The 13,451-nt window shown below is 49.4% G+C and overlaps 1 protein-coding gene across 2 annotated transcripts in view; it reads right to left on the reverse strand.

Annotated features, from left to right (window-relative positions):
* Positions 1-12,756, reverse strand: part of LOC129708398 (transient receptor potential cation channel subfamily V member 6-like) — a 59,961-nt gene extending 47,205 nt beyond the window's left edge. Inside the window, exons 1-3 of one of the 2 annotated variants that reach the window (XM_055654116.1) lie at positions 12,451-12,756; positions 8,241-8,338; positions 1,839-1,961 (exon numbers count right to left, since the gene is read on the reverse strand). In XM_055654116.1, coding sequence (XP_055510091.1) covers positions 1,839-1,961; positions 8,241-8,338; positions 12,451-12,581 — 352 coding nt within the window. In that variant the 5' untranslated portion in view covers positions 12,582-12,756. The remainder of the gene's footprint in view (positions 1-1,838; positions 1,962-8,240; positions 8,339-12,450) is intronic. The other variant, XM_055654115.1, reaches the window with a different exon arrangement.
* Positions 12,757-13,451: the final 695 nt, after the last annotated feature.

Below are 13,451 nucleotides of genomic sequence, written 5' to 3' on the forward strand. Positions count from 1 at the left end.
GTTAATAATTGACAATCTGCTGCTGCCTGCCCGCTAAGTTAAAAAGTTCCCACGGTAGACACGATACACAGTGTAGGCAGCAGCAGATTGTCGCTCCCTTCAGTTTCACCCCACCTACACCCCTCTGCTCCCCGGCCATGTGTGTGACCCCTTCCCTCCCCTCTCCAGCTCCCCGCTCATTGCACCGGCGCGGGGGCTTTGCACTGTCTTCAAGTCGGCGATGGCTGCCAGCAGGTCAGTGCAGTCACCGGAGACGTCAGGACCAATTGGACGTCGACCACCAGGCCCACCGCAAGCACGGAGAACCCAGAGACCCACAGCCAACAGCAGCCCAGCCCAGCCCCGCTCCAACTACAGAGGAACCTGGGTTGCGGATGACGGGGCGCAGCTCGGGGCGTCGTAGGGGCCCATCGGGGAGCGGGTTCCTGTTGGTCCTGACGTCTCCGGCCACCTGCCATCCTCCGGGAACTGTACCGCCCTTGCAGGAGAGTGGGGTTGTTTGCAGTTGCAGAGGGAGGGGGCAAGGGTGGTACAGTTCCCAGTCTCAGCTCCAGTCCAGGGGGGTGGCCGGAGACGTCAGGACCAACGGGACAGCGACCCCAGGCCCACTGCAAGCACGGAGATCCCAGAGACCCACAGCCAGCAGCAACTCCAGCCCAGCCCCGCTCCAACTCCAGAGGAACACATAGGGGCAGAAGCTGATGGTGTGCAAGGTGTTCTTGGGGTGGCGCAGCTCGGGCTGTGGGCAAACTGCCACTTGTCGCCGTAGCGGCCCATCGGGGAGCGGATTCCTCTGGAGGGGGAGGGGGGTATTGTGCTGTTTGATCGCCCCCTGCTATCCCAGGGACAGGGAGACACAGCGGCTTTTTAGACTGGTGGGCAATCACTTCCAAAGTTCTGCCCACACAGTCAGTACACCTCTCCTACACTGCATTTCATACAAACATTTATTCTGCAAGAAAAAACGACATTGAAGACTCAAACTCACGACCGAGTAACTGCCTGGATCAAGGCGCAAACTCGCGACCTTGCGGATATGAGCCGAACACTCTACCACTGAGCCAGCCATTAAAGTCTACGCTAAAAAATTTCCATTCCCAAGACCGACAAATTCTGAATTACGAAAAGTGTCTGGTCCCAAGGCTTTCGGATAAAAGGTTGTGCACCTGTATCTACGGACTCCTACGGACCAGTTACGAACATTCTGTGAGTTTGAATCAAGGGGAAAACTCGGGAGAATTTGTGAATTTCCTCGTAAAGTGGGACAGACCCTTGTTTGGCAGACTCAGACTGCTAAAATCTCACTCACTTTTCAAAGATTATATGCCCAAGCCAACTCACTGCCTATCATTCATACTTACTCAGTAACCAGTCCTCCTGTTTATGACCCACTGCTTATACCGCGCTTTCCTACTCCCCAGTCCTCACTTTATCTCCCCACACCTCACTCTGTTTCCCACCACCTCACCTCACCTCCCAACACCTTGCCTCCACAAAACTCACTCCAACTCACAACACCTCACAACTCACTCCGTCCTCACACCTCTCTACCCCTCCCTCCATCATCCCACTCTCCACCCCCCTTCTGCCACCTCCCTCCATCCCGCACCACCTCTCCCTGTGTCCTCACTCCATCTTCTCACTCCGCCTCCCCACACCTCAGTCCGCTTCCCCACAACTCACTACATTTTCACTCGAGTTCTTCACTCACTACTGAGCCATGGTGCTGCCCTTGATCTGGGAGTAGTGCTTGGTTCTGGATCACTTCCCCCACCCAAATCCCTGATCTTGGTGACTCTCTCGACAGAACGATGGGCACCAGGCCCAGCAGCCGGTACCTTCATACACCTTGCCCGTGATGGAAATGTTGATGAGCTCAGGAGCCACCTGAAGGAGTGCCATCACTGCATTGTTGTTATCGTGCATGGCTGCGATGTGCAAAGCTGTCTCCCCCATTGTACCTGCAGTGAGGGAACAAGGAAAGCCCCATGAGATTCATCAACGTTGGGCAAAGGATAGATATTAGAGAAGAGGTGTTATGGATTTATGGAAAAAAACAAGAGTTTCATTGCAAGGCTGATGTATGAAGTGGGTTCTGGGGAAGCCAACACAATGCCACTTCCAAAGGAAGATCACTGTGGCTCCATGGATGACCATGCTTTTCCCCACCTGCACCAGTGGGTGAGAGCAGCCACCTCATGGTCACCTCTAACATTCCAGATGATACTCCATCGAGAGTGGTTACCAACGTTTAAAGATATTTTCTCGTTTTAATCCATTGCTTTTGCTTTCCCTCTTATAGAAAGATAGATATTTTTTTATATCACAAAGACAGAACAGTGATGGGTTGGAAATACTAACTAGGTCAGTCAGCATCTCTGGGCGGTGAAACAGTTTACATTCCACGTTCTCATCCACTCCCTACACACACTGGCCAGTTTTACAGAGGCCAATTAACCTACAAACTCACATGTCTTCATGGGAGGAAATCGTAGGACTCGGAGGAAACCCACGTAGTCACAGGGAGAACATGCAAACTCCACACAGTCAGCACCTGAGGTCAGAAACAAACTTGGGATTCTGGCGCTGTGAGGCAGCAGCTCTATCAGCTGCGTTATTGTGCTGCCCAAAGTATAACATAACGTAACATAACATCCCAACTTCCAATACTCTAATATGAAATTTGCGAATTAATTGTTGAGCATAGATGACTATGACACATCCATTGGAAAATGAGCCATTGTTCTTCAAACTCACAATAAGTAGTTGGAACTGTAAGGGAGACTGGTCATAATTTGAGTGGAATGGGGAGACAAGGGAACTGGTAATAGGGCGTTCAGTGTCATATTGTTTTGTGAACAGATCTCTTAAAGCAGTCACCTAGTTTGTATTGGATTTCCCCGAATGGAGCTGCTGGAGACTGGCAGCACCATGGGGTTACATATGTAGGAAGGAACTGCAAATGCTGCTTTATATCGAAGATAGACACAAAAAGCTGGAGTAACTCAATGGGTCATTCAGCATCTCTGAAGAAAATAGGTGACATTTTGGGTCGAGGCCATTCTTGGTCACCTATTCCTTTTCTCCAGCTACTAACCGACCCACTGATTTACTCCAGCTTTTTGTGTCTATCTATGGGATTACTTGTCGAATTACGCCTTGAATATCATGCCCAGTTTAACTCCAGTGCCATTACAGGTCCAGAAAATAAACGGTAACTGAAAACGAGTGCAATGAGTTGTTGGTAAATTTCCTCAGATGTGTTAAATGAAACAAATGTCTTTGTTCACAAACAGGGAATGGATTTGAGAGGAGTATCCCAGAAACAAACTCCTTGACACTTTATATTGAACAGTGCCTGCAGGAACATAGCTGGAACATCGCAGGAACATAGTGTAGATGGTTTATGCATGCAACCAATAATATAGCTACCTCAGTACCACTAACCACGCCTTAGTTATCAAGTATAATAACACTCTCTCTCCCCATATATAGCACTCACTCCAGCATGGTGACAGACTGCATACAGTTAGTGCTGGATCATGTTTAATCTGTGTGTTTATTAAAGCGTTAAAGTGAAGTTACAAGTGTGTCAGATTCACTTCTTTACATGGTGTCGGCAAGTTAAACCTCACGCCTCCTGTTAATCGGGTTTTATTTCTTGAGTTTGTTTCTTTATCGGAGTTTTCTTCTCCCTGTGCCACCGTGGCATCCTCTTGCCGCAAACCCGCGCCGCTGGTCTTTGATGCAGACAGAGCGGAGCGCTGGGCGACTTTTGAGATGGATTTCACCCACTACATGAATATTGCTCATTGCAACGATCCTGATGCCGTTAAAGCTTCCCTTCTTCGAAACCTTGCCGGTCCTGATGCCATGAGGAGAGCACGCGCCTTCACCTACAATCCCGAGGTCCAGGATGAACATGATCAGGTCCAAGTACCTGCAGAGTCTGCCAACGATCCGGTATGTCTGTTGCGAAAATTCGCTGAGTTTTGTGATCTGCCCTCTAACTGCATATTAGAGAGAACTAAGTTTTTCACGAGGAAGCAGCAGCATGATGAGCCTGTTGAATGTTTTATTGCTGATCTGCGTTACCTCGTCCAGAGGTGCCGATTTGAAACTATGACTGACCAGCTTACTAGAGACATTCTAGTGACAGGGATGCTCGATCAGAAATTACGATCAGAGCTATTAAGGAAACCAGATCTTACTCTGACCGAAGCCATGCACGCTTGCCGGTTGGCTGAAGTCGTTGACCCGCTGTTCGCACAGCGGGGGTCTGACAACAAATCGATCAATTTAACCGGTCTCGACAGACCCCGTCCTAAAATAGACAACACCAGACCTATGCCGCGGGCCAGCTACATCCCCGGCGGCTATGCTGTTAAAAGGTGCCCTAATTGCAATTATGTGCATTCGATGCAGTCGCAGTGCCCGGCTTACGAATAAACCTGCAATTTCTGCAAGAAATTGAATCACTTCTCAGCTGTCTGCCGCTCCCGTGGGAAACTTCCCCCAGCTTCTAGACAAGTCCTAAACAACTTGGTGCAAGTTGATAACGAGTTTGGTTCCCAATCCTCTCTCGATACTGCCCTCGACTCTGAGCCAATTAGTTCTCAAGGAGATGCTAGTGTATTCGCACTCCTACATGCACCTGCTCGACTCCCGGATCCTTCGGTCCTAGTTACTGTCAACAATTCAACCTTCTCTGCTAAGCTCGACACGGGGGCGAAGGTCAATGTTATGTCAACAAGCCTGTTTAGAAAGATTAGGCATAATGATCAACTAAGTGCAGACCGTTCGACTTTACATGCTTACGGGGGCGAGGTGCTGAAACCAGTGAGAAAGGTCACTTTCAATTGTGTGCTGTAGAGTTAAACGCGGGCTCTCACATTCTATGTTCTCGACTCTGACTGTGTGACTCTGCTGGGCAACCAGGCATGCCAGGACCTGGGACTGGTCTCGTTCGACCGTACTGTCCATAAGGTGCGGGTGCTGCTAGATCCGATATCTGAGTACCCGGACCTGTTTGATAATGAGCTGGGCAAGCTGCCTTTCGTCTACAAGATCGCCACCGACCCAAAGGTGGCGCCTGTGGTCCGTGCACCACACAGAGTATCCCTCGCTATAAAGGACAAAGTTGAATCGATGCTGAAGAGCATGGTCGCAATGGGAGTGCTGGAGGCAGTTAGTGAGCCCACCGAGTGGGTCTCCACCATGGTTGCCACGCTGAAAAAGGACAAGAACGAGATACGGGTGTGCATCAACCCTAAGGACCTGAACCTCGCAATTAGGTGACCACACAACCCCATGAGGACCATGGAAGATGTTGCAGCTCAAGTCGTCCAGGCCGTGGTTTTCTCCGTCCTCGATGCCAAGAGTTCCTTCTGGCAGAGACCACTCGACAAACGCTCCTCCGACCTGACAACGTTTGCTACTCCTTTTTAGCAGATTCAAATTCCTGCGGATGCCATTCGGGATCAACTCTGCCAGCGAGGTGTTTCAAAGGTCCATGGAACAGCTGTTCGCTGGCATGCCGTGCGCCATCATCGTGGATGATATCCTAGTCTACGGGGAGAATGCCGCCGAACATGACAAAAACCTCCGCCGGGTCCTGGACCGGGCTCGACAGATCAATTTAAAACGGAACCTAAAAAAGTGCAGATTTTGTGTCTCTGAAGTGCCTTACGTCGGACACATCTTCACTTCTGATGGACTAAAGCCTGACACACAAAAGACTACTGCAATTTCCGAGATGCCAGCCCCAACCGACGTCCTCGGTCTGAAATGTTTCCTGGGCATGGTCAATTACCTCGGAAAGTTTATACCTAATCTCAGTGAGCTGAGCTCGCCCCTGAGGCAACTAACCAAAAAAGACACTGCCTGGTCCTGGTTCCCACAACACCAACAGGCTATCGAATTTCTGAAATCTAAGCTGACCAGCACCCCGACACTTAAATTCTTCGACCTGCGCCGTCCCGTTTTTGTTACCTGTGATGCCTCCCGTTTTGGACTCGGTGCTGCTTACCTGCAGCTCTTTGATGACGGATCGCTGTTACCTGTCTCGTATGCCTCGCGAACCATGACCGACACAGAGCAACGGTATGCTCCTCGCGGTTGTGTTTGCTTGTTCCAAGTTTAAAGATTTCCTCTTCGGCAGCAGATTCACGGTCGAGACCGACCACCAGCCATTAGTGACTATTCTTAACAAACCCATACATGATGCCCCTGCCAGACTGTAGCGCATGATGCTGCAGCTACAGCGTTTTGATTTCCAACTAGTTTACAAAAAGGGCACTGAAATGCATGTGGCCGATACTCTATCTCGTGCCCCACGGGCCTCCTGTGACCACCACCCTTACGAGCGAGAAAACCTGTTGGTACTAAACGTCAACATTGTCCCAACCAGGCAGCTTCAGTGCCTGATCGAACACACCGCCGCTGACCCTGCGTTGCAGCAGCTCGCAGCTGTCATCAAGCGCGGCTGGTCCGACAGACGGACAACTTTGCCATCCGGTGCCCAACTGTTCTTTCTGGTCCGCGATGAACTGGTGATCCAAGATGGTGTTATCGTCAAGGGCCACAAGGTCGTGGTTCCAGCCTCTCTGTATGATCTATACTACAACGCAGCCCACCGCAGTCATCCTGGGGTCGATGCCACTATTTCTCACGCTCAGGGACAATTCTACTGGCCTGGTATGGCCAAATATATCAGGGACCGAGTTTCCTCCTGCTCCACCTGTAACAACCTCGCCCCGCACCAGCAGCGACAGCCCCTTTTGCAGCAGCCGGCGCCTGCCATGCCCTGGATATCACTGGCTGCCGACATATTCGAATGGCGGGGCAAGCAGTTTCTCGTCCTGGTTGACTCGTACTCCAACTGGTTCGAGGTGGACCTACTTCCTTCAATCACCTCCGAGATGATCATCAGCAGACTGCGCAGGCACTTCGCCACTTTAGGTGCCCCTGTCCGCTTGCAGACCGACAATGGCCAATAATTTACCAGCACCAAATTCAAAACTTTCACTGCCAGGTGGAACTTTCATTACTACACCAGCAGCCCTGAGTTTCCACAAAGCAACGGCCTTGCCGAGCGGGCTGTGCGGAGTGCTAAGGGTCTGCTTGAGCAGTCCCGCCTGTCTAACTCCGACTTCTACCTGGGCTTACTTAACCTCCGTAACATCTCCCGTGACCCGACCATGGGTTCCCCTGCCCAACGTCTGATGTCGAGGACAACCAGACCACCTATGCTGATCGCTCAACAGATCCTGCTACCCAAAGTGTTCGAGACTGCCGTTTTCCAACAGCGGATTGAACAGAAGCATGAGGTTCAACGGCGTTCCCACGACAGGTCCTGCCGACCGCTGATGTCTTTACGGCCCGGACAAGTCGTTTGGATGCAGATTAGCACCGGTTATTCCCGTCTCGCGACCGTGGTTGGTGTGGCTGATTCACCTCGTTCTTACCTGGTGGACTATGAAGGGACTATCTATCGTCGGAGCCGTCAACACCTGTTGGCTGTGAACGAGCCGAAGCCTCCACCTGCGGGTCCTTATGCTCCACCTCCAGCCTGCCACTGCCGGCTTTCCTGCTGATCTCTGCATGCCCCAGGCCCCTCACTTGTTGCGTTCTCCTCCACCGTTGCCGCCAGGTTCTGACCGGTTTGCCTCCACTCCTGCAAGTTCGCCCTCCCCTCCTGTCTCTCCTGCTCCAGCTGCGTCTCCTCCTGCTTTAACCTTCTCGCCTGCTTCAGCTGCGCCTTCTCTTCTTTCCGAAAGGCGCTGTACGCACGCGTTCGGGTCGCATTGTTAAGCCGCCTGTTAGCTATGGCGACTTTGTTTAGATTCGCATACTTTATGTAATCACACTGCCATGGCTCCATTTCATTTTTGATTTCTAAGGGGAAGGATGTAGATGGTTTATGCTTGCAACCAACAATATAGCTACCTCAGTACCACTAACCACGCCTTAGTTATCAAGTATAATAACACTCTCTCTCCCCATATATAGCACTGTCTCCAGCACGGTGACAGACTGCGTACAGTTAGTGCTGGATCATGTTTAATCTGTATGTTTATTAAAGCGTTAAAGTAAAGTTACAAGTGTGTCAGATTCACTTCTTTACACATAGGAACAACAGTTCCCAGTTTTCCCAATGGCAAGCTGCAGTGTAAAACATGATCCAAATTTGAGACAGGAAATATGTTGTCAGGATATTTTAAAAAAAAAAACATTCTCACCTGTTTCAAAAAGGTCAACAGATGTACACTGAGCAAGTTTATAAATATCCTTATCCTTATTTTCCTTGGCAGCAGAAAGCAGAGGTGATTTGCTGATCCTGCAGGAAAGAAAAAAAAACAACCTTACTCAGGTTTAAAGTCCTTCAACTTCTCATGATGTGCCTGAGTTCTTCTAACCCACCAACTGGTTGAGGACAAGTATCTGCCCACTGTTGGATGAACACTGGACTCATGACACTTATGGAGTAACTTCATCACGAGACTGCAGCAGTTCAAGAAGTTCCATCCCATCTCCCAAGGCCAACTAGTGATGGCTGATGAATGTCAGCATTATCAGCAACTCCATAGCCTGGCAATGAATTGGACAAATGTCCATGGTGTACCTTTGAAAAGTAGTTAACTATGTAGCGTACAGAAAATAAACAAGTCAATTTGCATGGACCAAAAGGTGAAATAGGTAAAGGATTTTATCTTGTGATCTTCATTACAATAGACTTTGGAGATTCTACTAGAGAAGGAAGACGAGAACCTGTGTTAAGGATTTCATACAGAGGCACTTACTTGGTCCTGCTGTGAAGTGTTAGCCTGGCTTATGTATATGTATCTGAATTTGGACAAAACTCAATGACTGATAGTGACAGTGCAAGGAAATGAACTCTTGCTATAAGCCTGACAGGTACCAATGTATACTCCAGGGAATGCAGATGCTGAATTACAAAGAAAGATACAAGTGTTTAAGTAACTCAGCAGGTGAACTTTTCACCGGGAGCCTGGGATCTCTCGGCAAGATCACCAGTGGTGGAGCTCCATCGAGCTCCACCACTTCGGAAGCCGAGGTCTCCAGTTAGGAAGCGGCCGCTCCAGGTATCCTAAGCCGCTTAGAAGGTTCTCCCGACGCCGGAGCATCATCAGCCGGCGAGAATGGCCTGGAACATCGGGCCGTCACAGCGGGGACTGCGGAGGCCTCAATAGGCACGACTATGGGTGGACATGGGGATGGGGACTGGACATTGTGCCTTCCCTCATAACGGGAGTCATTGTGGGGGGATGTTTTTTATGTTTATTGTTCAATTCTTTAATGTTGTGTCTTATCTGTGTGCTGCATGGCAAGACAAATTTCACTACACCAATTGGTGTACGTGACAAATAAATGTCCTTTGTCCTTTGTCAGGTAGCATCTCTAGAGCACATGAATCAGTGAAGATTCGCATCAGGACTATTCTTCTGACTGATTGGAGTAGGAGGGAAAAAACTGGTGGAGTGGTGGGGGCAATGCAAAGCCAGACAAGTGATAGGTGGATACAGATTACAGAGTTTGTCGGGAAGTGGAGTTGTTCAGACCACTGTGGACTTACTGAGTGGCAAAACAGGCTTGAGGGGGTTCACAGCTTACACCTGCTACGGTTCCTAAGAAGCTCTACAATTTATCAACGCCAGACTTTACTGAGCATGTTTGATGAGCCATTCTAGAGGAAGTTTTATTTTGTTTCTGAGCTGTGATTTTTGTGTTTTGTGGGGCTTGATGGGACCTTGTGGAGTTTTACACAGTGTTTAACATGCTTGGCCCATATTATGAGTGTTTGATAGGACTATCAGTTGGAGTATCACGGCATCCCACCACTGTTACAGGCTTAGCTTAATTTAGAGATACAGCGTAGAAACAGGCCCTTCGGCCCACTGAGTTCATGCCGACCCCGTACACTAGCACTATCCTAAACACTAGGAACAATTTACAATCTATACCGAAGCTAATTAGCCTACAAACATGTAGGTCTTTGGAGTGTGTGAGGAAACTGGAGCACCCGGAGAAAATCCATGCAGGTCACGGGGAGAACGTACAAATTCCATATAGACAGCACTGGTAGTCAGGATCAACCCCAGGTCTCTGGTGCTGTAAGGCAGCAACTCTTCTGCTGCGCCACTATGGGAGAATTTGAAAGGTTTGTGTAAAAACCATTTACTTCCTATCTAGCCCATAATTTATCTGCTAGAGTGGTACCATGTGGAAGCCATGTCAGCCAACACATACGTAATTAGATGGCCCGGCCCTCAGCCCACAGCCTTCTACAACATGGGATTTCGAGTGTTCTATAATAACTGTCAGAACAGTGAATACAAGTTTTATTTCTTGCTAAATGGTGCTGCAACCGCCCTGCTTGTGATTGGTAAGAGAGCCTTGCATTTAACCTGCGCTGGATCTGTGAGTCAGGGGATGTCATAACAGCATTATAGGCCCCCGGGCAAAGCAGTGCACTGGGGGGCCTACACTTCCAGTTTCTTTATGCCGAATCAAATATACCGTCATGCACTTGCGATGTTCTTCTCCAATAACATTCTACAATACATAAATTATGATGGGGCCTCTATGCTCGTGGGGCCCCAGGCAACTGCTCAGCATGCCCGTGTTGTGAGTAGGAACTTAACGGTTTAATAAACAGGAGAAAACTAGAAATAATCGAATCATAGAATCACTAAAGACATGCAACACTTTGAGCACATCTCTCAAAAAGCAAAAGCTGTTCAGTCTTGCATTTCCCTCGCCAGATATTTCCTGGAATGCAAAAGTCTTTCCAAGTATCTCTGCTGTTGCTGATGGCGAGCGCACACTGCTCAGCAGTGTCATCTGGTGGCAAACACGGAGCAACTGACAACTGGAGTTAGAACAGCAACAGTGGATATCGGTGGAAAAAAGACGCAGGAATAAAAAAAAACAGTTCTTTCAGAATTGAGTCAATGCCATATTCCACCGTCTTCTAAAATAAGGGCCCCAGTTGTAAACAATGCACCAACAATGAACGTTGCAAACACAACAACAAAGAATCAATGCTCATATAAAAACAGAAAATGCTACAGTAAAAGAACTCAACAGTCAACATGCGGGTAAAGAAGCCAGGTCAACATTCGGTTTCATTTTAGGTTTCCAATATAATGCAGTTTTCATTTGTGATTTTCAAAGGACACATACCTCTCTCACCACTCAGATATCTTCCTTCCCTCGACCTGATCCCGTTCCAGCATTTTGTGTCTATCTTCGGTGTAAACCAGCACCTGCATCTCCTTCCGACACATATCGACCTGGATGTTATTATGTTCGTTTCTCCTCTCCCCTTCCTCAATCTACCGGCTTGCCTGTGGACCGCCAGTTTGTTGGCTCGGGTTCGGTGGCCCAAGTTCCCGGTGCTAAAACTTACCCCCGTCAATACCAGACTTGAGGGAAGAAATATTTGGTAGGAGGATATCTCTCAAATGCGTTGGAGATTCAAGGAAACCATATATACTGGATTATTGAGCAAAAGGCAAAGTGCTGGAGGAACTCAGTGGATCAGGCAGCCTCTGTGGTGGGAATGGATCTAGACGATGCTTCGGGTCTGTCTATTTCTTTCCCTGGGTGTTGCCTGGCCTGCTGGGTTCCTTCAGCGCTCTGTTTTATGCTCAGTCTGACACCTTCTCCGACTCCACCGATAACGCCTGTCTGTGCTCGCCCCGAGGGACCGAGGTGCAACGTTCCTACCATCAACTATTTATAGTCATCTGGTGCCGATGAGGTTGTTAATGGAGCAATATCATTCGCAATATAAGAAGTTCTGGCAGATAACCTTATGTTTGGCCACAAGATACATGGTGCAAGCCGTGGAGACCAGATTGACTCCTTTGTACAACCCATTTTAAGGGTTTATTTGTAAAGGTTTCTATCCCTTGGTTTGCGGCTGGATTAAACCGGCAGAAGGAGGAATGTCTGAACCCTAAACCGCCCGAGGGTCTGATTCAGGAGATAAGAACAATCCGTGTTGTAATGACACGACAGTAATGGTCGACAGGGAAGATAGGAGCACATTCATGCGGGGGGTAGATGTGAACGGCGGAGCTGACGAGGGGTACCTTTCGGATGGGCTCCAAAGTAGACTGGCTAACGGGTTGCGGATTATTAAAATCACAAATAGTCAATCTATGCGTATTAAAACTTCATACAGAAATAATAAAGTAAGAAGGTAAAAGTGGCGAGGTAGGTGATGTTTCGCCCCGTGTCCCGGCTCCGTGGACAGTGGGGAAGTTTCGGAGCCACCTGACTTTCACACTCCACGACCGGGGCTCTGAGAGCTACGAGCCGGAGTTGCTCCACGTCCCCCCCTCTCCCCTAGACCACCCGATTTCCCCTCCCTGACGGCGCTGTTGCCGGCTACAGGCTGGAACGACCCCTCCTGGCGCTCACCTCCTCTGCTGAACGACGTGCATCTCGTAGACTCGCGGCCCCGGACCCAGCTCCAGCCCCGGTTCCGGCCACAGGGACCGGAGCCAACTCCCCACCGCAGGTCTCCAGCCTTCCCAGAGCAGCACCGGCATCTTCCTCCTGTCCTCTCCTCCTAGGCCAGTCCCAACTCAAGGGACACGGTGGCAGGAGCGGGCTTCTTGTCGCACACCAAGCCACAGCGTGTAATGTTTGGAGAATGACTGACACTTTATAACGGATCACGATTCTTATGATATTGTTTTAAACTGTTGACACCTTGGTCCTGAAGGAGTGTTTGGAACAGGGGGCGGACTGTGACGCCTTTGAGGAGGAGCCATCAAACTAGTGAAGTTTTGTTTTAACACTTTGAGCCCTGGTCCCCCTGTTAAAATCTGTGCCCCTCCCTCCCCCCCCCCCCTCCTCAATCGCTGGGTCCCTCGACTGTTCTGTGTGATCCATGAGACTTCAATCCCCATTCCCTTGGCCAGAGACTCCCGGGTAGAATTATCTTCCTTCCTTTGGTAAGAATCTTGGAATATGCACCAAGAAAGACAGGGTAAGAGTTTGAAATAATGACTCATCGTATTGATGCAATTACAAACAGGCCTCATCAACGCCTCCACTTCATCAGAGGTTTGAGGAGATGTGTCATGTCACCAAATACTCTCTGGAACTTTTGCAGGCGTGCTGTGGCGAACTCGCTGACTGGTTGTAACAGGGCCTAGTTTGATAACTCTGACGCCCATAAATGATGGAGGCCGCAGAATGTGGGGGGCATTTCCTGGTCCACCATGGGTCTTGACCTCCCCACCATCGATGTAGGATAATCAAAGACCCATACTGTCCTGCACCATCCAGGCCCAGTAGAGGGAGAGTGAAGGGGAGTGAGAGAGTGAGGAGGAGCGTGAAGGACCAACGTGTCTTTGAGATGTTCCAGGACCACCTGGCGCAGCCTCAGAATAAAAAGGATGTACCTTTCGAAA

The sequence above is a fragment of the Leucoraja erinacea genome, chromosome 23 (assembly GCF_028641065.1).
Source record: "Leucoraja erinacea ecotype New England chromosome 23, Leri_hhj_1, whole genome shotgun sequence".
Classification (NCBI taxonomy): Eukaryota; Metazoa; Chordata; class Chondrichthyes; order Rajiformes; family Rajidae; genus Leucoraja; species Leucoraja erinaceus.